Raw genomic sequence first — 23,714 nt, 5'->3', positions numbered from 1 at the left:
TTCTTAGCAGTATGGAGGAACAGAAGGATCTCAGTGTCCAAGTCCATAGATCTCTCAAGGTTGCCCCGCAAGTTAATTGGGTGGTTAGGAAGGTGTGTGGTGTGCTGGCCTTTATTAGTCAAGGGATTGAATTCAAGAGCCACAAGGTAATGTTGCATCTCTATAAAACTCTGGTTAGACCACACTTGGAGTATTGTGTTCAGTTCTGGTTGCCTCATTATAGGAAGGATGTGGAAGCTTTAGAGAGGGTGCAGAGGTGATTTACCAGGATGCTGCCTAGATTAGAGGATATGTCTTTTGAGGAAAGGTTGAGCAAGTGAGGGCTTTTCTCTTCGGAGCGACAGAGGATGAAAGGTGACTTGATAGAGGTGCATAAGATTATCTGAGGCATAGATAGAGCGGACAGCCAACACCTTTTTCCCAGGATGGCAATGGCCAATACCAGAGGACATCAGTTTAAGGTGAGTGGAGGAAAGTTTAAGGGAGATGTCAAAGGTAGGTTTTTTTTTGTTTTTACACAAGAGTGGTGGGTGCCTGGAATGGAATGCTGGGGGTGGTGCTAGAGGCTGATACAATAGGGACATTCAAAAGACTTAGATGTAAGACATGCATGTAAGAAAAATGGAGGGTTATGGGCTGTGTAGGAGGTAAGGGTTAGATTGATCATGGAGTAGGTTTACATAGGTCAGCACAACATCGTAGGACAAACGGCCCAAACTGTGCTGTACAGTTCTATGTTCTATATTCATTTAACATATACAGCCATTGTTATAAACTCACATTATGGAATATAAAACAGTACAGCACGATGTCTGTGTTGAACACGATGCCAAATTAAACTAGAACTCTTCTGTCCGCACATGATACATATCCTTCCATTCCCTGCATATTCACATGTCTATCTAAAAGCCTTTTAAATGCCATTATCGTATTTGCTTTCACCACCATCCCTGGCAGCGCACATAGGCACACCTCAATGATGCATGCTTACCCACTGCTCTATTCTCTCTACACTCATGACTGTGTGGCTAAGCACAGCTCAAACACCATCTATAAATTTGCTGATGACACCACTGTTGTTGGTAGAATCTCAGATGGTGATGAGGAGGCTTACAAGAGTGAGATAGGTCAGCTGGTTTCATGGTGTCACAACAACAACCTTGCACTCAACATCAGCGAGCCCAAGGAACCGATTGTGGACTTCAGTAAGGTGAAGTCGGTAGAACACACGCCAGTCCTCATTGAAGGGTCAATGGTTGAATGGGTGAGCAGCTTCAAGTTCCTGAGCATCAACATCTCAGAGGATCTATCCTGGGCCCAACACATTGATGTTCTACTTCTTTAGGAGTTTGAGGAGATTTGGTTTGTTACCAAAGACTCCTACAAATTTTTATAGATGTATGTTGGAGAGCATTCTGACTGGTTGCATCATAGCCTGGTATGGAGGCTCCAATGCACAGGATCACAAGAGGCTGCAGAGGGTTGTAGACTCAGCTAGCTCCATCACGAGCACAGCCCTCCCCGCCATCGAGGACATCTTCAAGAAGCCGTGCCTCAAGAAGGCAGCATCCATCATTAAGGATCCTCACCATCTGGGACATGCCTTCTTCTTGTTACTACCATCAGGGAGGAGGTACAAGAGCCCCAAGATCCAAACTCAATGATTCAGGAACAGCTTCTTCACCTCTGTCATCAGATTTATGAAGGATCCATGAACAATACCTCATTATTTCCTTTTTTTCCCCACTATTTATTTATTTTAGTAATTTGTAGCTTTTTATGTCTTTGCCGCAAAACAACCAATTTCACATCATACGTCAGTGATAATAAATCTGATTCTGATGCTGAAATCTGATTCCAGGTACCTACCACTCTGTAAAAAGTAAAAGAACCTGCCCCACACATCTCCTTTGAACTTTCCCCCTCTCACCTTAAATGCATGTCCTATAGTATTTGACATTTCTACCCTGAGAAAAAGATTCTGTTTTCCCTATCTTTGCCTCTCATAATTATACAAACTTCTATCAGATCTCCTCTCAGCTTCAAACACTCCAGAAAAAATAACCCAAGTGTGTCCAACCTCTCCTTGTAGCTCATACCCTCTAATCCAGACATCACCCTGGTAAACCTCTTTGTAACCTTTCCAAAGCCTTCACATCTTTCCTGTAAAGGGCAATCAGAGTTGCTCGAAGTGCAGCTTAACCAAAGTTTTATATAGCTGCAACATGACTTCTTTACTCTTATACTCAATGCCCTGACCAATGTAGTCAAGCATGTTATATGCCTCTTTATCACCCTATCTACTTCCATGGCCACTTTCAGTGAGCTATGGCCAAGATCTCTCTGTATGTCAATGCTGTTAAGGGTCCTGCCATTAACTGTGTACTTTTCCTTTACATTTGATCTTCCAAAGTGCAACACCTCACAGTTGCCCAGATTAAACTCCATCTGCCATTTCTGGATATGAGATATGGATCTGGATATGGATACTGGGTAGACAGCACAAGTTCCAATGAATGCTCAGTTGGTTAAATGGGGATAGCTTCAGCCAGCAATAATGACCCCATGAGATAAGAGATCAGCCTTAAGCTCAGCAAGATTCTACTCTGTTCTCTATGCAGTTACTTCTACTGCTCCGTAATATTAAGTTTTCTGCAGATTTAAGCTTTTATTCCGCCCAACAACTTTTGCAAATAATTAATTGATCATGTCATCAAGACTTTTATCAGTTATTTCTTTTTTTGGGGATGCATTGATACCAGTCTGTTTCTATCGACCACCATCTCTCCTTCTCAAGATATCAACCACCTCTTGCTTCATTGATAACCATGTTATTCACATCTGTCACGAACCAGCAACAAAAGAAACATACTGAGCATGATTCGGTGTTAAAAACTATTTTATTAATCACTACTTATGATAATACGTAAAATAAAAGTTAAAATGTTAGTATGTTAGAATTCAAAAATGTTAAACCTTGAACATTAACCCCAAAAACTAAACTCTTCGTGTGTGTGTGGCAAAGTCCCAAACTCCAAGTTCAGGAATGGTTCTTAAAGTTCAGTTCCGCAAGCCATAAGGTGAAACATGAGCAAGGGCTTCTTCAACAACCACCGTTGTCTGAAGATAAGACGTAGATGTAGAGAAACATAGAGAGAATAATTACGAAGTCCAAATGTTCCATGATGGAACCCAGACAACACCTCAGTGTTTACACGGTAGTGACTTCCTCACACCGAAAAGCATCCGAATCGTGGTCGTCCACACACAAATACCTGTTTCCTTCTACAGGTCAGCAACAAAGTGAACTCCACCGGATTACTTCCAATTTCCATACATGGATTTCAGTGGCAGACACCGTTATTGTTTCTCATCCATTGATAGAGAAAACTAGCAAGCTGGTGTCTCTCTCCCTTCTCTCTCTCTCTCTTTCTTCTGCTTTCTTCAACGTCATTACGTCCTTTATCTTCTATTGACGTAAGCACGCCCCACACACACACACACACTCTATCTTAAAGGAACATTCACTGAGTCCGTAACACATCAAATATTTCAGCATCTTAACCCTTGCTTCTTTTTTGACATCATAAATCTCAGATGTGACTCCCATTTTGTGTCTGCAAAGCTTCTTTTTAAAACATTTTCTACCACATACTATCCCTCAAGGATTTACAGCATTAATATATTGGATGCAAGTTCTTGGGCAGAGGCTTCAGGCATCTTGTGCAATTACCAAGGGTTTCTTCCAAAGTTGGAATGTTAATATTTCTTCTTGAGTTTTGGGGAGAGAAAAGAAGTCTATTTCTTTTCCTGAGGCCACATATCAAGTGTGAGAAGCCCTTCAAAGATTGATGTTCTGTCATTGTAGAGATAGCGATGGAAATATCTTTTCCTCATTCTAGTTTTCCAAAAAACAGTTGGAGAATTCAGAAGTAATAAATATTTGCATAATTAAATATTAAATCACATTTCTGCACACCTTTTCCTCACTGCATTATCACAAATTGATACCTATTTGAGAGCAATTTGGAAATTGAAATCCTCAAAATGGCATGCTTGCCTTTGGTAGGGTTTTCAGAATATTGTTGAGTTAAGAACAAGTACGAGCTTCTCGATATTTCTATAGGGCACAATTGTCATCCTGTTTTACTTGTTTGAGATATTTGGGCAGATTACCCCAAGTACTAGTTAGGATTCAAGATGAGGTGTGGCCATGATGGTTAGTAGTGATATAAAATCAATAGAAAGGAAGGATATTGGGTCAGAGGAGGTGGAATCCTTGTGGGTGGAGCTAAGAAATTGCAAGGGTAAAAGGACAATAGTAGCAGTCATATATAGGCCCCCTAATAGCAGTCAGCAAGTGGACGATAAGTTGCCGTTTGAGATAGAAAAAGCATGCCAGAGTGACAATGTGAAGATAATTATGGGGGATTTTAACATGAAGGTGGACTGGGAAATCCAGAATGGTGGTAGTATTCAGGAGAGGGAGTTTGTGGAATGTCTAAGGGACGTTTTTCTGGAGCAACTTGTTGAAGAGCCCACCAGGGGATCGGCTGTTTTGGATTGGGTGCTGTGTAATGAACCGGAGGTGATTAGGGAACTAAAGGTAAAGGAACCACTGGGAACCAGTGATCACAATATGATTGAGTTCAGTTTCAAGTTTGAGAAGGAGAAACTGATAACTGGTGTATCGATATTTCAGTGGAACAAAGGAAATTACAATGGTATGAGAGAGGAGTTGGCCCTAATTGACTGGAAGAGTAAGCTGGCTGGAGGGACGACAGAGGAGAAATGGAAGGAATTTCTACAGGAAATAAGGAAATTGCAGGATAGATATATTCCAAGAAAAAAAGGTTTTGAATGGAAAAAAGGCACAAATGTGGATAACGAGAGAGGTGAAGGCTAAAATAAAAGCAAAAGGGGCGGCGTACAAAGAAGCAAACATTAGTGGGAAAACAGAAGACTGGGAAGCTTTTAAAAACCTGCAGAGAGAAACTAAGAAGGTCATTAGGAAAGAAAAGATGAATTATGAAAGGAAGTTGGCGGATAACATTCGAAAGGATACTAAGAGTTTTTTTAAATACATAAGGTGTAAAAGAGAGACACGGGTTGATATAGGACCAATTGATAACGGTGCAGGAGCTATTATAATGGACGATAGAGAGATGGTAGAGGAATTGAATGAATATTTTGCATCGGTCTTCACCGTGGAGGACATCAGCAATGTGCCGGTTAGTCAGGAGTCTCACGAAATGGAATTGAGTTCAGTTAAGATTACTAGGGAGAAGGTGCTAGGAAAACTAAATGGGCTAAAGACTGATAAGTCTCCTGGACCGGATGAGGTGCATCCCCGGGTTCTGAAGGAGGTGGCTTTAGAGATAGAGGAGGCATTGGTGATAATTTTCCAGAAATCGATAGATTCCGGCATGGTTCCGGAGGACTGGAGGGTCGCAAATGTAGTTCCGTTGTATAAGAAAGGTGGGAAGCAGCATAAAGGAAATTACAGACCTATTAGTCTGATGTCAGTGGTGGGAAAGTTATTGAAATCTATCCTCAAAGACGGGGTTACGGAATACCTAGAGGCGCAAGGCAAGATAGGTCCTAGCCAACATGGTTTTGTGAAGGGAAGATCCTGCCTGACCAACCTATTGGAGTTTTTTGAAGAAATCACAGGTAAGGTGGATAAGGGAGAGGCGGTAGATGTTGTGTATTTAGACTTTCAAACGGCCTTTGATAAGGTGCCTCACAAGAGACTGATTAATAAGATGAGAGGTCAGGGAATTACGGGTAGGATAACAGAATGGGTGGAGCATTGGCTGGTTGACAGGAAGCAAAGAGTGGAAATAAAAGGATCTCGTTCTGGCTGGTTACCGGTTACTAGTGGTGTGTCGCAGGGGTCAGTGTTGGGACCGCTCCTTTTTACCTTGTACATTAACAATTTGGATGATGGAATAAATGGTTTTGTGGCTAAGTTTGCGGATGACACCAAGATAGGGGGAGGAGTAGGGAGTATTGAAGAGATAGGAAGGTTGCAGAGGGACCTAGACAGTTTAGGAGAATGGGCAAGGAAATGGCAGATGAGATTCAATGTAGAGAAATGTGCAGTTGTACACTTTGGAAGCAGAAATAAGCGGGCAGATTATTATCTAGGAGGAGGGAAAATCCAAAGCACGGAAGTACAAAGGGACTTGGGGGTACTCGTGCAGGATACCTTAAAGGTTAACCACCAGGTCGGATCGGTGGTAAAGAAAGCGAATGCTATGTTGGCATTCATTTCGAGAGGTATAGTGTATAAAAGTAAGGAAGTGTTGATGAGGCTCTACGGGGCACTAGTGAGGCCTCATTTGGAATATTGTGCACAGTTTTGGGCCCCACATCTTAGGAAGGATGTGTTGATTTTGGAGAGGGTTCAGAGGAGATTTACGAGGATGATTCCAGGAATGAAAGGGCTTAGGTATGAGGAGCGTTTGTTGGCTCTTGGACTGTACTCACTAGAGTACAGAAGAATGAGAGGGGACCTCATAGCGACATTTAAAATATTGATAGGAAAGGACAGAGTAGATGTGGCTAGGCTGTTTCCCTTGGTGGGTGAGTCCAGGACCAGAGGGCACAATCTTAGAATTAGAGGGTACAGTTTCAAAACAGAGATGAGGAAAAATTTCTTTAGCCAGAGGGTGGTGAATTTGTGGAACTCCTTGCCACGTACAGCAGTGGAGGCCAGATCAGTGGGGGCGTTCAAGGAGGAGATAGATAGATATCTAAATAGTCAGGATATCAAGGGATATGGGGATAAGGCCGGAAATTGGGATTAGAATAGGTTTTTTTTCTTCTTCTTCTTCTTCCCCCATTCCCCATTTCTCATTTCTATTTCCCTTTCCTTGGAGCAGACTCGATGGGCCGAATGGTCTGCTTCTGCTCCCTTGTCTTGTGATCTTGTGAACTACCTAAGTGAGAAAAGTGGGGTACTATGCACAACTCCTGAGTGAATTACCCCACAGAACCAAAGATATCAGAGGAATAGTTACAACAGTACATAGAGATTATTATTACCAAGTGTGACAAACATCTTCACTGCCAACGAGAGCAGGTAAGGTGAAGAATCTGAGACTAACATGAATAGAATTCAAGCATTTTCTGATATAGAAAAGAATGGTAACCAAGTGTGTAGAGTTCCAAATCATCTTAGATGATCTGTCCAGCAATCTATTGTCCAACTTATCAGACGAGATTATACCGATAAGTATCTGATGCTCCACTGATCCCCAATTTGAATTATTATGACACAGAAGGAGATGATTTGGTCTATCAGATCCATGCCAGCTCCCTGCAAAGTCATCCTATAAGTTCCATCACCTCCTCCTTATTCTTCTATTATCTTTCAACTTGTTCCCTCACTCATGCCCATCAACTCCATCTGATTCTTTGACCATTTACCAAGATCTAGGATAACATTGCGGCCAATTGATGTACTACCATGTCTTTGGAAAGTGGGAGGAAACTAAAGGACCCAGCAGAAATGCACGTGGTCACAGGGAGACGTAAAATCACCACACAGACAGCACTGGAGGTCAGAATTGAACCTGGATCCTCTGAAGTCCTGAGTCAGCCACACTAATTGCTACACCACTGTACCTCCCTAAATATCTACCATAATTTGGTCAATTGTATCCAATTTTTTTTAAAAATTGAATCAATTTAAGTTTATGTGCAATGATTAAATCTGCTAAAGCCTACCTGGAACCACAATCCTTCTTATATATAAAAAAGCTAATCCAGCTTTCAACATTGCACTATCTACGATTCGCACCTCTACAACTTAATGCAGCAATGAAAGGGTCATTAGTGCAATATATGCTAGGGTGAGCGACCAGGACCCTTTCATTTGTTTGACAGTTCCCGGGCAAAATCCGAGAAACAAAGAAGGATGGAGTAGATTTTGTCATAGCTGACTGTCAAAAACTGAGAGCAACATCTGGTGTCTGCACATGCACAGTCAAACTTGGAAACTCAAGCTGCTGGCAGTGATACCCTCCTCTTCCACAAGACATTCTTTGGATGGAATCAAATAGAATTATTGATTTCATGTAAATTTTAACTTCTCTTTATTACTCTCACTGAAATTATGAGGTATTTTTGAATAATTATTTTTAAATGACAATCAAATCATAACTATCACTGGTTAACTTTGCTGGTTCTGAAAAAAAATCACATCGATCACTTCATCCAATGATAAATATGTCAGAAAATAAGCAAAAATAAAATGCACTCTCTTTTGAAGTTTGTGCATATTTCAGATTTTACTATATTCTACATTATGACCCCTGCTTTTTTTTAAATGCTTGTTTTAAAATGACTAACAGGTGAAGCACAATCCATTTGTTTTACTTTCTGATTTGTTGTCAATGAAATTCTTCAATCTGATTGGCTACTTAACATGCTTGATGACTTCCCCAATCCCACCCCCCAAAAATCTGTATAATAAACAATCTGCTGGAGGAACTTAGTGGGTCGAGCAGCATCTGTGGGAGGAAAGAAATTGTCAACATTTCAGGTTGACAATTTCTTCCTCCCACAGATGCTGCTCAACCCACTGAGTTCCTCCAGCATATTGTTTGTTGCTCCAGATTCCAGCATCTTCAGTCTCTTGTGTCTCCAAAGATCTATATATCTTGTTAGACCGTAAACTGTATCAAAACTGCCCACGGGGTCCATTAACTCAATGGGCAGGGAAATGTTGATAGTGATGCTTTTAAATTACTGGACTAGTGGGCCAGAGAGTTCACATATTTGGGTGAAAGAGCAGAGAAAAGTTTGGAGGAAATTAATTAGACATAAAAGAAGGAATAGGTCTTAAGTAACACTCCAGAGAACAGAGTTCAAATCCAACCAAGGCAACTGTGGAATTTGAACTCATTCATAATAATAATCTGAAATTCATAAAAACAAAACAGTTTAGTAATAACTGCAAAAGATACCAGATTGCCATAAAAATCCAATAGTTCACAAATATCCTTCGGGAAGGAAACCCACAATTCTTACCCAGCCTGGTCTATCTGTGACTCAAGATCCACCCCACAAGGATTACTGCTAAATGCTCTCTGATATGGACTTGCAAACCGTTCAATTGTCACTATCACCTTCACAAGGACAATCAGTTTCACCAATTCAGAAGGGGTCTTTACAAAGAAATGACTGGTCCTGCAACGGGGAATAATTTAATTAAGTACTAAGCATAGCACTGCAAGACATATATAGCATCTGTTATCTGAAAATTATCATACATAATTGCATATTTTGGGAGTTTCACATTTGCTTTACACTTGTGGAAGAAGATCACGTTACCTTGTCAGCTCTGTGTGGCTTGTTAATGCTACTCAAATGGAAATCTGGACAGAATGTTGTTTTGTTCCAAATGCTCCCATGATATATAATATAGTCCAGTACATATCCATCACACCGTGAGGCCATATTTTATTGCAGAGATTGCATGTTATATTTGCATCTGGCTGGCTGAAATTTCACTCAGACAACTAATCATAAATGAACAAGCAGTGGATGGAAACAAAAATAATCATCAATAATCAGCAGTCATCAAATGGCTGCCAATTAAACAAATCAGGAAGGATAACAGGAACCAATTCAATCAAAAAGAAACATTATTGTAAAATTCTTTGGGCTGTTATCTTGTGTTGCCAGTAATAAAGGACACAGCAAAAAAAAGAACATAGCTGTCTTGATGATGGATGGAGGTATAAAGAGACTGTTGACCCAAAATAAAGGAGCAAACTGAAACCAGAGAACTTGCAATTACCAAAGGGTTAGGTGCTATTAGAGGGATCACACATTTGGGTGAAAGAACATAGTAAAGTTCAAAGGAAATTAATTAGATACAAAAACAAGTTGAAATAATCAGTCTGTGTACCTTTGGGAGGAGATGGAAATATATGCCCCCAGTTGGAGAGACCAATTATTCAGAAGTCTTCTGAGGCACTCTTCTACCATCTCAGGCAGTCACAAACTTGCCTCCAAAGTTTTCTCAAATGATTGCCGCTGATGGGAAACCAATTCACCCGCTTGTTGGTGAAAAATCATTTTATGTGCAATTCCTATGATATAGTTTAACATATTGTTTACAGCTGACAATACATTCTCCTGCCATGGTAACAGTACAGGATGCCATTCACCCATTCGAGTCCATGCATGCACTCTACAAGAGCAATGAAACTAGTCACTCTTCCAACCATTCCATGTAACACTACATTTCCTTTTGCTTTCAAGTACTGATCATATTCACCTTTTAAAATCAAATAAAATTCTGAAGCATCTTTATTAATAACTTCTTTCTTTTGCTGGGATTGAATAATTGCATTAAGTTTTAGTTTGAGCTACAAGGAAAATCAAAAGCAGATTCGATCAATTCTGTACTGAGAGAGCAGGGAAATTAAAATTCTCCTCAGTGTGCTCCAAACATCTTCATGTTTATTTTCCATTCTCCCATCAGTTGTGAATATATTTTTATCTCCTTTTTAAAAGCCATTAAGGTTCCATCATACACTGGTGCCCAGAAGTGATTTGCAATAATAAATAATGGAGGATATTGCACTTTCACGTTAATTGAAAGAGCAGCATATTGTTTTTGTAGTTCCAAAGATGAAGGCAACAATCTAACAATATTTTAACAATATATTAGCACAAATCAATGGATGAATGATAGTATCTTTGGTCCTCCTACATTTGTGCTAATTGCAATAGATTTACATTTAAGTATGTGAAAGTATTTGCACATGCACTATTATCACTGCAGTGTGTTGTAAATGTGGTTGGTGGGGTTATGTCTTTATTAACATGGTAATATTAATCTATCCCTGTTTCTGGAATCTAAAGCAACAAATAATCTGCTGGAGGAACTCAGCAGGTCGAGCAGCATCTGTGGTAGGAAAGGAATTGTCAACTTTTCAGGTCGAACTCTGCATCAGGACTCACATCAGGACCGAGTTCTGATGCAGGGTTTCGAACTGAAACGTCAACAACACCTTCCTACCCCTACCACCACAGATGCTGCTCAACCCACTGAATTTCTCCAGCGGATTGGTTGTTGCATAGCTATGAGATTTGGCTACTTTATTCATCCATCACTCCCAAGTCTGCCTACGTACATTGACTCCCAGGTAAACAATCCAGGTTAATTTCCACACTTTTTTTCATATTCCTCCAAGTGGCCCTGTGCCTTCCAGCCTGTTCACTTAATTCCATTCTACAGCCTCTATGATCTGTGTATTCTCAACCACTGGGGGATGTATTTTTGATTACACAACTCAAGCTCTGGAATTTCCTCTTAAACTTGTGCCCCTCTACTATTCTTTCTTTCATTGAGGTGCTACTTAAAGCTTGTTAATTTGGTCAAATTATTGATCGTCAGTCTGAAAAGGGGCCTTATGTCAAAAGCTCTTTGATATTGATCCTGTCAATGGTCTTGGGGGATTTGTGTGATATTGAAAGTGAAAGATAAATCCATGTAATTGGTGAATGATAGCCTCTGTTTAGAAGGTTGCTGGTTTAAGCAACTCAGTAATGTTACCTCAGCAACTTAAGAGGACAGGGGCTGACATGAGTGGCAGAGGTGGCCTTAGGTTGACAGGTGAGCTCTAAGGGGTGCTGTTGTGGGCAGCAGGCAATGGAACAAATCTACTAGCATCCTACCCAATGGGTCCACAACTCAGTGCACACAGACTTCATAAAAAGACTTTGTCATCACACCAAAACTTCTCTCAATCAACCTCACCGTAATGTTGCACCACACCTCCAATACGATTCTTTTCTAATCTACAGGAAGAACAAAAAACAGTCCAACCTAAGTCATCACCATCCTTGAACAAAGGTCACCCCAACCTTAACTGTGGCACAGTATGCAGAAAAGGCTTCCACTAAGAAGCAAAACTCCAAGTCATCATCAACTCGTTCACTGAAGTAAATGGGAGGATGGGCCTTACACATAGCAACCACATTCACCAAGTTACCTTGATTATACAACACCACCTTCCAGCAATAAAGATCCATGGTGAGAGACTGGAAAGTGTGAACTATATCTTGGCACCCAACCCCTAATGAGGGCAGACAATGATGACGAAAGTCATCAATGCTTTCACTGAGCCATCACAACCTTTGACCCTCCAAGGATAAGAGCAGTTGAACAGTAAGATGTCAAATTCAGCACAATGATCATGGTCTACTGTGCAGAAGAGATCCCTGCCTTCCTGTGTTTAGGTCTATCACTGCATTGATTGTTTGGGGGTCCTGACACATGCTGAACAGACAGAATGCAGGGGTTCAGCTATTCGCTGACTGCCACATTATGTGTGAGTACTTCAGTTCTGCCAAAGTCATCTAAAGCTGAAACACCTAAGGCCCCACTCCACTGAGAACCAAGAATGGGGCTGAACTCAGACAGAGATGCGGTCAACACCTGCTGGAAGAAATACCTTGAAGACCTTCTCAAGCATGACTCTGACCTTGACTCTATTCCACAGCAGTCCATTTGGATTAGTCTTGCACCACCCTGACTGACTAAAAGTCAAAAAGACCACACCCCAATAAAAACAAAACCTGGGAACAGATGGCATCTCTGCTGAAGTAATGAAGAGCTTCAGTCACAAATCAGCAACCTCTTTGTCCATATCTGTGGAGAGGAGGATATACCAAGTGACCTTAGTTGCTGTACTCCTAACCATCTTCTTGTGTGCAACAGAGGGATATCCCTGCTGTCTGCCACAGGGAAAGTCATCACCATACTCCTCCCCAACCCACCTCCTCACACTGGCCAAAGAATTGTTCGCCAAAGCTAGTGCTTTGCTCTTTGATGCAGAAAAGTTAGAAGCTATGAAGATCGAGAGTTCAGCAATGCAGGGCAGACAGCAGGTCACTAAAACAAAACAAGACTATACTGACTTCACTAACACTCCTGCAACTGATGAGTAATGATGTTGAATCAAGTCTCCATTCTGAAAAGGAAAACAACCATCAATCTACTAATATTTTACGTCTTCCCTTTTGCTCAGAAAGCATAGGTCTATTTTTCCCAGTGTCAGCGTATAGAGAATGCCTAGCCATCAAATATAAAAACCAAGCAATAGAAACCTATGATCTCAGGAACAGTGCACTCCAAAATGTTCTATGGAAATGGAAATGGAGCAGGAAGCTATGCTTCATTTGTCTGGATTTCCTTTCTTCACTTTGGGTGCTGAGAAGTAACGGACTTCAAGAAGTATAAATTTTTAAAAATGCATTTGCCGTAAATCTGAAATAAGAGCTAAAAATGCTGGAAACATTCAGCAGGTCAGACAGCATCTGTGAAGAGAGAAACAGTGAATATTTCAGGTGGAAGAACTTTTGTCTTGAACTGGGAATGAACCCCATGGTTCTCCCCTGCACCTTTTCCAATGTTTCAATGTCCTCCACCATGCGAGATACCAGAATTGAACATGGTACTCCAAATGAGGACTAACCAAAGATTTGAGCTAGGACAAAATTGGACTTTTAGTCTTTTAATGAATTATCCTAGAAACTAGGACCCTGTAAGCTTATGCTGCAACTTTACAGAATGGGTCATGAGCCTTGTGTGCTGTGTAACACCGGAAGTAGCCAAATTTCTTCTTTGTGCACCATTTGCACTGAATAAAATGAGTCTTGCATAAGAACTAAAATCCAATTCTTTTGACAAGACAGAATAATTAGATGCAGGTTCCTTTGTAATGAATCCCACAGGACATTGTTATGGGGTGGATGAAACATAGCAGCCAATTTGTGCTCAAAAATGTCTCACAGAACAATATGCTAGTGACCAGATAATGTGCTTTCTCACTGCTGTTGATGGAGGTGCAAATATTGACAGAATTATCTTGATAATCCCCCTCTTCCAATTCTTCAAAGCAGTGCCACAAGAACACGTACAAGCACCCAAGAGAACAGACAGGGTCACGGTTCAACATTTTATCCGAGAAGCATTTCTCACGGAAAGTTGCACAGTGGAGTGTTAACCTGGATTATGCAGTCAACTATTTGGAATATAACCTGAAACCACAAACTGATTCCAATGAGAATGCCATCCACTTTTTGACTAATGCCTAATGGGTTGTTTATATCCACTTTGGGGGCAAGGTGAGCCTTACAGCCTCACAGGGGAAATAAGAACACAGCTTTGTGCTGTGGATCACTTGTAAAGCGAACAATCCAGGAAAATGGAGCTCCGCACCTTGTTTGCCATAGTCCATTTTAGGCATAAGGCGTGACCTAAATTCCCAGGATAAACCAGAGTATGTTCAGTCTGCTGCAATACAAGTTAGTTAATTAAAGTTATTTCTGAAGGGTTATGCAAAGTTACTTCTGCCTGGCAAAAGGGAATCAAGCAGAACAGTATCATACGCTTTCATCCTATTCTATTCATTTCTGAACATGCATTTCCTTTTGGAAGAAAGTATTCCCAATAATCTAATGAAAAGGATAATAGTCTCTCTACCTCCAAACACTCTGAATTCCGTTCCTTGATAGTTACCCACTCCCTTTGCAAAGATGTTAATCTCTGAAGCAACAAACATGCATCTTCAGTCTCGTGTCTCCATGGTAATCTCTGAAAGCCTTTTACTGTAGATACATCCTGAGCTCCAGGGAGCAGAAAAAATATCCTTTAATATCCTTGTATGAAATCTGAGCACATTAAGCACAAAATTGATGCTCCGAATTACTTTGTAATTCAATCCACTTATTTTTAATATTACCCTTACCTCTCTACGCTTTAAAATCCTGCAAGTTCTTGCCCATAAATTAGATTGCATCGCTCTGCTTATTTCAGCACCATGCTATTGATAGGGTATGTCTCAAGGACTGAACTGCATTACATGACCATATTTGGATTGAATCATGTCCCTCCAGAACTTTGACCTCGCATTACTCTGAATTAATTATAATTTCTGCAACAGATGCCCATTAAATTACCTCTGTTGCCTCTTTTGAGGGAGAAATCAGACACATTGTACTGGAAATGACCATTATTGGGAACTCAAAAATAACTCGGTCTTTGTTGCACAGCAACTGACTGGGACACCCTTAAGGCACACCCTTTTCTTATCTATCATTCCTAAGGCCAGGTCTTGCCACGTGGTAGAGATCATCACCTGATCTCTCAAGAAACAGCCCAAGCTGAAGCCCTTCACTCCATCCTACCATTGATTCCCTGATACCCCTGACCCAGCAATGCCTCTTGCCCAATTATTGACCACCCCAGTTCCACCCCCAGACCCTGAACTTGACTGAAAACCCAGGCCCAGGCTCCAATCCTGATGACTAATGACCCCGCCCCCTTTCCACTTCTCAGTGGGAATCTTAGAATACCCAACCGTAGGTCTTGACCAGGCCTGGAACCACTGGCTTTCTTCCCCAGGTACTAGATTTTCATTCACAAAAAAATGCAGTGCTCCTCAATCTTTGGATCTCTGGCACTGCTGATACATGCAGCATCGGGCCCACAACCAAAACATCTGCCTGCATGCCTAATGGCACACCCTTTACAGTACTCTGGAATATTTGGACAGCTCAATTGTACTTCAATGGAATTATATTTGCTCTTTATAATTCTGACAGCTAATTTTGAAAATAATTCTTCCTGCTCTTCCCTGAATCTTTAATGCATTTTTGATGTCTTTCACAGCCTGTTGATATGTGCCCAGACCCATAAACATTCTAAGTGATGTATACAAAGATTCTATTTGCAGTTAACTGCCCGAGGTGTCCTAGCACATATTTAACTTAGTTAATTGCTGTTCACATTAACTGAATATTTTCAGTAAAAGGTTACAAATCACACCTGTTTTGCGAACAGGTATCCCTTCGATGTATACATATGTCTTATGTTCCAGTACCCATGACCTTATATTTATCTACATTAAAGTTCATCGATCAACCCTGTCACTACTCTGATCATTCATGGATAATATTGCCAAGAAAGTTTGGCATCAATTTGAAGAGCCACTGCCACCTCCACTCCAACAGGCCCTTTTCATTCATCATCACCCTCACTTTTTAATAACAAATCTGCTTTTAATCCATTGAGCAAGCTAATTTTATATTCAATGGACTTTCATTTCATGATCCTTAATCTTTCTTGTATAGTTCTCACACAGAATCACATGAAAGAGCAGATTGTGTACTCTGGTTGCTCATCAACCTAATTAGTTAATTTATCAAACAATATATTTAACAGATATGATCCATTGCTTCTAAATCCACAATGAATACTTATGGCACTATATGCATGCAATTTGAGATTGTAGTCTCCATATTCTTTTAAATATAAATCAAAAACCAGCAGTATTCTAGAATTTCTCTGCATTTACATGAAACCATATTTAGTAGCGTTACTGCAATTTTTCATTTCATGGAACATGTCTGTAATAGCACAAGAAAACCTTGAGATCATTTCATCAGTAAATGTCACAAAAGTGCATCTACAAAATTTGACACCCAGCTGCAGAAAAAGATGTAAATAACAAAAGCTCCCACAGAAAGGCAAGTTTAAAGAAGAATTTTAAATCAGAGAAAGAGGCAAAGAGGTTCATGAAGAGATTTCCATTAAAGGTTAAACAGTTGAATGCATGGTTAAAAATGCTAAAATATGAAAATTAGCTGTGTTTGGAAAGCAGTGCAGAGATCTCTAAAGGTCTTGGTCTGCAGGAGATTTATAGAAACAAAAAGACATAAGAAACATGAGCATTTTAAACTGAGCTATTGCCAGACCCAGGAAGTGACCAAAGGATTGATGGGGGGGTGGGGGAGGGGGTGGGGGTGGGGGGGGAACTTGGTGAAAGATATAATTATGGGCAGCAGAATTAAAATTTATGGAGAGTCAAGGGTGGCAATCTGACCAAGAGTGTATGTGATTAGATGACTGCAATGACTGCAGAGATAACAAAGGGAAGAATGGAAGAGGAGCAAAGATGGTTAATATCAGGCTATTTCAATGAAGAGGCTAATAGCCATGGTCAGAATCAAATTAAATGCTACAGCTGCAAACCATCTGGTGGTTCTTCACAGAATGGAGATGGTGGGTGAGGAACTGACTTGTGCTGGGTAGAAGACAATGGGTTTTGGCAATCCCAATAATTAATTTTGGTAAATTCCAGTTCATTCAGCACTGGCTGTCGGATAAGCAGCATATTATATATTATTTATTTTTAATTTTTATTTTATTTACAGCGTGGTAATAGGCCCTTCCGGCCCAACGAGTCCGCGCCGCCCATTTTAAACCCCGAATTAACCTACTTGTACGTCTTTAGAATGTGGGAGGAAACCGGAGCACCCGGAGGAAACCCAGGCAGACACGGGAGAATGTACAAACTCCTTACAGACAGCGACGGGAATCGAACCCCGATCGCTGGCGCTGTAACAGCGTCTCGCTAACCGCTACGCTACCGTGCCGCCACACATTATTGTTGGATTGTTAGAAATCCAACAATCAGGACTACCTGAATGGAAATGGCATGAATTAATCTGTAGTATTGGCAGAAAAAATTGTACTCAAAATTGTGTGTTATAGCAAGCCTAAATTTAAAATTTAAAAGAAACCATGGTAAAATTGCGTGTAGAGTATTATTTCCATATACTCTCATGATACCCAGAGAATATATGGAAATAATCAAAAATAACCTCATTTATATCAACCGTGTCTTTCACATGATCAATATTTGAGACATTCTTATATCCCTCCTCACCAATGACCTGATAATGTTCTTTGGGGGGGGGGGGGGGGGTTTACACAGTACAATGCCTCAATGAGTTCTTGTTTGCTTTTGTACAAAAGACAACCGCAAAAATTAAAACTAAGACGTCTGTAAATCTTCATCGTTCACTCAAAACGTTGGTCCCGAACTCACTGATCACTAGTCAAAGGGTCCATAGAGTAGGAGGTAATGTGCTCCAAACTTCCACACCCCTGCACTGCAGTGCAGATGTAGGGGACAGACTGGATGTCTGTGGACATGCATCGGGCCTTGTGCTCTGCCCCAGGACACATTTTTAAGTCCAGGGTTATTCTATAATTGTGAATTGAGGAGCCGGATACATTTCATATCTGACCTCTGGCTTCCTATCAGCCATTGCTGGTGCATTTTGCACAATCCATTCATTTCAATGGGGTCACTAATCTTCATTTAAGATCAGTATCCCCAATGTACAGTTAAGGGCAGATGTCACCATTGCATGTGTGAAATTGTAGCTGCATGAAACTATTGGCTCTCTCAAGGCTTTTTTAGCAAACAAATGAAGCATTCGCAAACATTTCTATAAGTCACAGTTAGTTGAAAGTATTTGTAAATTTTGACTCATCCAAGAAGGAATCCCATAAAGAGAAAAAATTGTGCAAACAATGTGGCAAAAACAGGGATCAGCACAATTATAGGCACAACTGATGAATTATCACAGCATGTAAATAAAGAACGGCAATTCGGCCACAGCACTGCAGGGTGGAGAACTACAACAAGGTCAGTCACTGCTAAGGGTCAAATGCACTTTTTTCCCCACATTTAACCCATTGGATATTTCTGTGTGAGAAAAGAAATAACTGCAATAAAGTTTCACAGGATTATTATTTCTGGTCAAAAACTGCATCTGTGGGAGAATGATTAAGAACTTTGCAGATTAAAATACCATCAGTGGCAAGAACTTTGTAAGGGATTTATTGAAAATTTTTTTGTTGGTTTATTAAGTTAATACTTTGTCTTCAGCCTGCTGAAATGATTCAACCCCTTGGAAGAGGTGATGGAAATCATCCTTAGTTCACTTTTATCTTGAAGAACTGAGAGGAGGAATTACTGAAAATGAGTATCCAGTTTGTGAGATGGTGAATCCTGAAGGTTGATGGACTAATTTAAATTGGTTTTCCATTTTTTGCTTCATGACATTTTAATATCATTTTTTGTGGCATCAGGATGCTTTCATAAACTTTCAATCTCATTACTGCACATTTCCCCTAGAAAGGGAAAAATTAATCAGGTGTCAGGACAAGGTGATTTATTTTTTTTACTATCAAGTTGAATAGCCACTGGAGGGAGAGAAAACATACTACTTCTAGTTACAGTTAATTGTTGTGAAGTTGTACTGTGATTTTGGCCCGATATTGCAGGAAAGTTAAAAACAATCTAGCAATAGGTTAGATTCAAAGTCTGTGGTCATTATATTGAATCTGAATTTTCTGCATTTGACACTGGCACTGAGAAACTAATTAGCTAAAGGATTTAGACAAGGGCAGTAAGTCAAAACAAATGGTCTGGCCTTTTCTTGGTTTGAAGTCACTTATGACATTGAAACATTAAGAGATGAGCGAAGAATATCAATGGTTAAACAAATTGTCTAAATGTATTTATGCACAATTTTTTCAGCTGGGAACTTTATGAGGTTCCTCATGAAGACATGCTTCTTGAAAAGTCACTATAAATATAACCTCAATCATTAGCAGAGGTCAACACAAGATTACCTTTCAGGCTCCCAAGTTTCTTACACAATCGAACCATCAAATTATAATTCAGATGGTTCAGGCAGTTTTTGTGAGGAAAAAACTGAGCTGATGTGAGATATTCTATTTGTCTTTCTCTCCATAGATTCTGCTTGACTTCCTGAATATTTCAGGCACTTTCTGCTTTGTTTCAAATGTTCAGCATATCCAGTCTCTTGCTTTTAGATAGTTCAGATGGGCCATTTACAACTAACATGATAGATTCACCTAAATATAATATGTATGTCTAAGGTTTAGAAAGATGGTATTAGTGCATCACAGATTTACAACAGCACAGAAGGAAACCATTTAGTCCATGAAATATGAACCACCTGCATCAACCAGGCACCATTTATCCATAAGAGGTCAGTGCTCACTTTCCATTATCTACTCAAACTTCCCCACATGCCAATTAATAATTTTCAGTATTCCCGTTTCCAAAGATTTTGCCACAAATCGAAGATCAAACTGTCTGGGATATGTTTGGAAGATGCATTCTTGTATCCTTTTCTGAACAAAATCATGTGAACTATTTTCTAGTCATATGACACCTCCCCTGTATCAGGGAAGATTGAAAGATTATGCCAATCCTTTCTGCCATCACCATTCCCGTCTCCCTTCAAAACAAAGGATATATCCCATCTAGCCCCAGTGGCTTTTCACTTCAAGCATTGTTAGCATTTCTAGCAGGTCCTTCCTATCAATTTTTACCCATGAATTATCTGATATGCCCTTTATCAACAGACTTTGCATCATCAAGGTCTCTGCTCTGCTTGTTTTGCCATGGTGCAGCATGCAAAGGAAATCAGCTAAGTGTAGAAACAGGCCAGACTCGGGCTGTTGCAGAGGAGAGAACATTAGGATGGATGATAATATGAGATTAGAAAGAGGTCAGAACCAATTGATGGGACAGAGGGGTCAAGTTGAGAGTTGATTACTGGATAATAGCAGTAGTGGGGGGGGAGCAGTGAAATTGAGATGTGTTCTAGCAGTTCTGCATGTCTCCTAGTGAGGAGATTACATAATGTTACATTTAAAACTAAGATTATTCCAGTGGGTGGTGCATGGTTTTGGTTTTGTTTGGGGGTGGGGGTGGGGGGGAGAGTTGGGGGGGGAATGAGGAGGTGGTCGATGTGCCAAGGGACAAGTACTGATTCATTTTAAATTCACAGAACCAGCCTGGCTCCTGCTCAGGTAGAAGCCTGCCCGTAATCTTGAAGTTGCATGGAAGCAGGGTTCACAGCAGCTGTGAAGCTGCTTCTGCATGAGTGACCTGCAGATGGTGTGAGTCCAGAGCCTCTGTACATTTGTGCCTCTGATGGATAGAGGGCAAAGAGCAAAAACTGCAGAACTTATGCAGCTCCCTTTTAAACAAGGTTCAATTCTTCACTGAAACTAAATGGCTTAGCCCTCAGAAATGCAGTGCAGTGCATTCAATTTTTAGGATTCATGATTGTTAGGAAATAACATTTAACGTCATTCAATCAACCTCTATTATTCACTAACATTCTGATACTATAAGACAGTACTGAAGACCATGTAACTTAGTGCCAGCCATGCCACTTATCTGAATCATTTTATTATCACTGACACATGTCGTGAAATTTGTTGTTTTGTACCTGTTCTGAATAGCTCCACAGACCCAAAATGTAGCATCAGTTAAAATCCCAAGAAAACAAAGACAATTCATGTAGAATCTCAAAACACTCAGGAGCCCAATTATTTGGCACCTTTTTTTCCCTTCGGTTTGGGAAAAGACAGAAAAGTAACGTACATATCATCAAAGTGCTTAATCTCATTACAAGTGATATGACATTTCTCACAAAAAATAGGATTTGACAAACACTCACAAACAAATTGTGTCACTATCATCAGAACCATTTTCTTTCTCTCTCAGTTTCTAATTAAAAACATGCAAAAAATTGTTTTGATGCACAACCAAATCTACTTCATTATAATTTTCATGCAATATAAAGAGGCTTGACAATGTCAGAGAAGATATATCCATACATTCTTTCTTTGTAAGTACCTGTGCAGTTAGCAAGGAAGATGTGTTTCTTTTGCATGAGCAGGATTTTAATCCTTTAGCTGTGAGGCAACTGCATCAAGGTAGGTCACATCACCCACATTTAAAATGACTGAAATTCAAACCAAGCTGACTGCTGGTTATCCATTTCTAAGATAGATGGCTGCTGAATAAGTAAGTCACTGAGTAAACCAGATGTGAGCAACAAAACAGTCAACCAGTCAAAGTTAGAGAGAGTATGGGAAGATATATGTGACTGTCTTCTTCGCTAGATGCGCTCCATCAGTCAGACTTTTAAGGGAGAAAAGACCTCAGGAGGCAGTGCCATATAGTATCCGAGTGTGTGAGAGTGAATGAAAGCAGCACAGATTTCATCAACTGCCAAGGTTGCTAATCCATCAGAATAGATTCAGCTGGGTTAGACCCAGATGCAGAGGAACATATGGCACAGAACACCAATCACATTGGACAATTACCACATAATTAATTCCTGAGGGTTCACCCTCAATATCCAAAAATAGACATCTCTGTGGCTCAAAATGTGATTTAATCTTAGAGAACCAAAATCCCTTGTAATTCTTAATGTATGTCAACATTATTTATTAACTATTTAGAATGTCTGACCCAATATTTTAAACATATCTCTTTGAAAGACATTTTGCTTATTCATTACTTTTAAAATAAATGGAAGACAATGTTACCAAGGCAATCATCTCTTAAAATTCTGACAACATTGCATAATGATTTATTCAATTATTTTTGTTCTCACATCAAAATTGTAAGGCCTGTGATCAGCAGTTAAATAACACATAAAACTCTAATCCCAGAGCCAAGTGATTCAGGTTCAAATTCATTCAAAATCTGAAGTTTGCATTGGAATTATACTTTAGGTTACACAGAATGTTCATTGCAAAACCAGTTGTTGCAATAAACTTCAAGACTAAGACATAAGAAATAGGAGGAGGAGGTGGCCATTCACCATAGTTGACCATCAGTCATTGAAACCATGGCTGATCTTCTACCTCAATACTATTTTCCTGCACTTTTTCTTTATCCCTTGGTTCCTCCAATGCTGAGAAATCTACTGATCCCTGTCTTGATTGCAACAATGATTGAGCCTCCACGGGATCAAGAATTCCTCTTCATTTCAGTCCTAAATGGTTTAGCCCTTATTTTTGATTGTGACACTTAGTTCTAGGCTCCAGAGCCAGGGTAAACCTCACACTTGCATCTATTCTATCAAGCCATGTTTAAGTAATGTTGTATGACTTATTAAAGTCACTTCTTATTCTTATAAATTCCAGAGAATGGAGGTTGATCTGCTCAATTTCTCTTCACTTAACAGACTCTCTATCTCAGTCTGATAAATGTTCCACATTTTTGTGCTATAGCAAATGCATCCACCCTTAGACAAGGAGACCAAAGTTGTACAATACTCTAGGTGTGGTCTCACCAAAGCCTTAAATAATTGTTGTAAAAGATTCCTATCCTTGTACTCAAATCCTCTTACAATAAAGTCCAATTTACCACTCTCATTACTAATTGCCTGTTGCACATCTTTTGGAATAAGTAAGTTTGAGTCTCTTGCAGTAAGGATAGATGGAGATCACATTAGGTAGAAGTCAATGTCTAACTTTAAAATCATTGAAAGAGTAATAAACAAATGAATGGACTCAGTTAGTGACAGTTGCGGTAACCATTTTTTTCCTGCAGGGGTTCCTAATTAGTGACTCTTGCTCTCTTCCGACCTTCCATTTCAAGTTGGAGGCACCATGAATGTCCAAGCTTGCACAAGCTGCTATAGATCTGATTTAGTCAAAGGAGGACTGAGACCAACCTCGGAAACTCTTTTCCTCTTGCTTACCTGACCTCAACTGCATCCTCCATCACTGTCATGTCCGTCTTACATTTAGCTGAAGGGTTGATTGCAAGCTCAGCTGGGGGAATGACAAAGCTTTTACTCAGTGGCAGCCACATTCCTTCTCCAAGAGTGTAGGTAAACCTGAAAAATATAACATAAAGCATATATATGCTTAGGAAATGCAAGTGTTCTGAGCATGAGAGGTTAAAGACCCAAAAACATAGATTTAACCTACTGTAATTAATCCGTAATCTCCTAATTTAAATGAATGTCTACAATATTCATTATTG

At 40.0% G+C, this 23,714-nt stretch overlaps 1 protein-coding gene across 4 annotated transcripts in view; it reads right to left on the bottom strand.

The window, feature by feature from the left end:
• astn1 (astrotactin 1) overlaps positions 1–23,714 on the bottom strand; it is a 1,815,355-nt gene that overhangs the window by 756,965 nt on the left and 1,034,676 nt on the right. For 2 of the 4 annotated variants that reach the window (XM_052011000.1, XM_052011002.1), the window contains exon 10: positions 23,428–23,565. The exons of the other annotated variants lie outside the window; for them this stretch is intronic. In XM_052011000.1, the coding sequence (XP_051866960.1) occupies positions 23,428–23,565 (138 nt within the window). The remainder of the gene's footprint in view (positions 1–23,427; positions 23,566–23,714) is intronic. 4 annotated transcript variants of the gene reach the window in all.

The sequence above is a fragment of the Pristis pectinata genome, chromosome 3 (genome assembly GCF_009764475.1).
Source record: "Pristis pectinata isolate sPriPec2 chromosome 3, sPriPec2.1.pri, whole genome shotgun sequence".
In the NCBI taxonomy this organism is placed as follows: Eukaryota; Metazoa; Chordata; class Chondrichthyes; order Rhinopristiformes; family Pristidae; genus Pristis; species Pristis pectinata.
The sequence above is the reverse complement of the archived record's forward strand: the minus strand, read 5'-3'. Positions and strand labels throughout refer to the sequence as shown.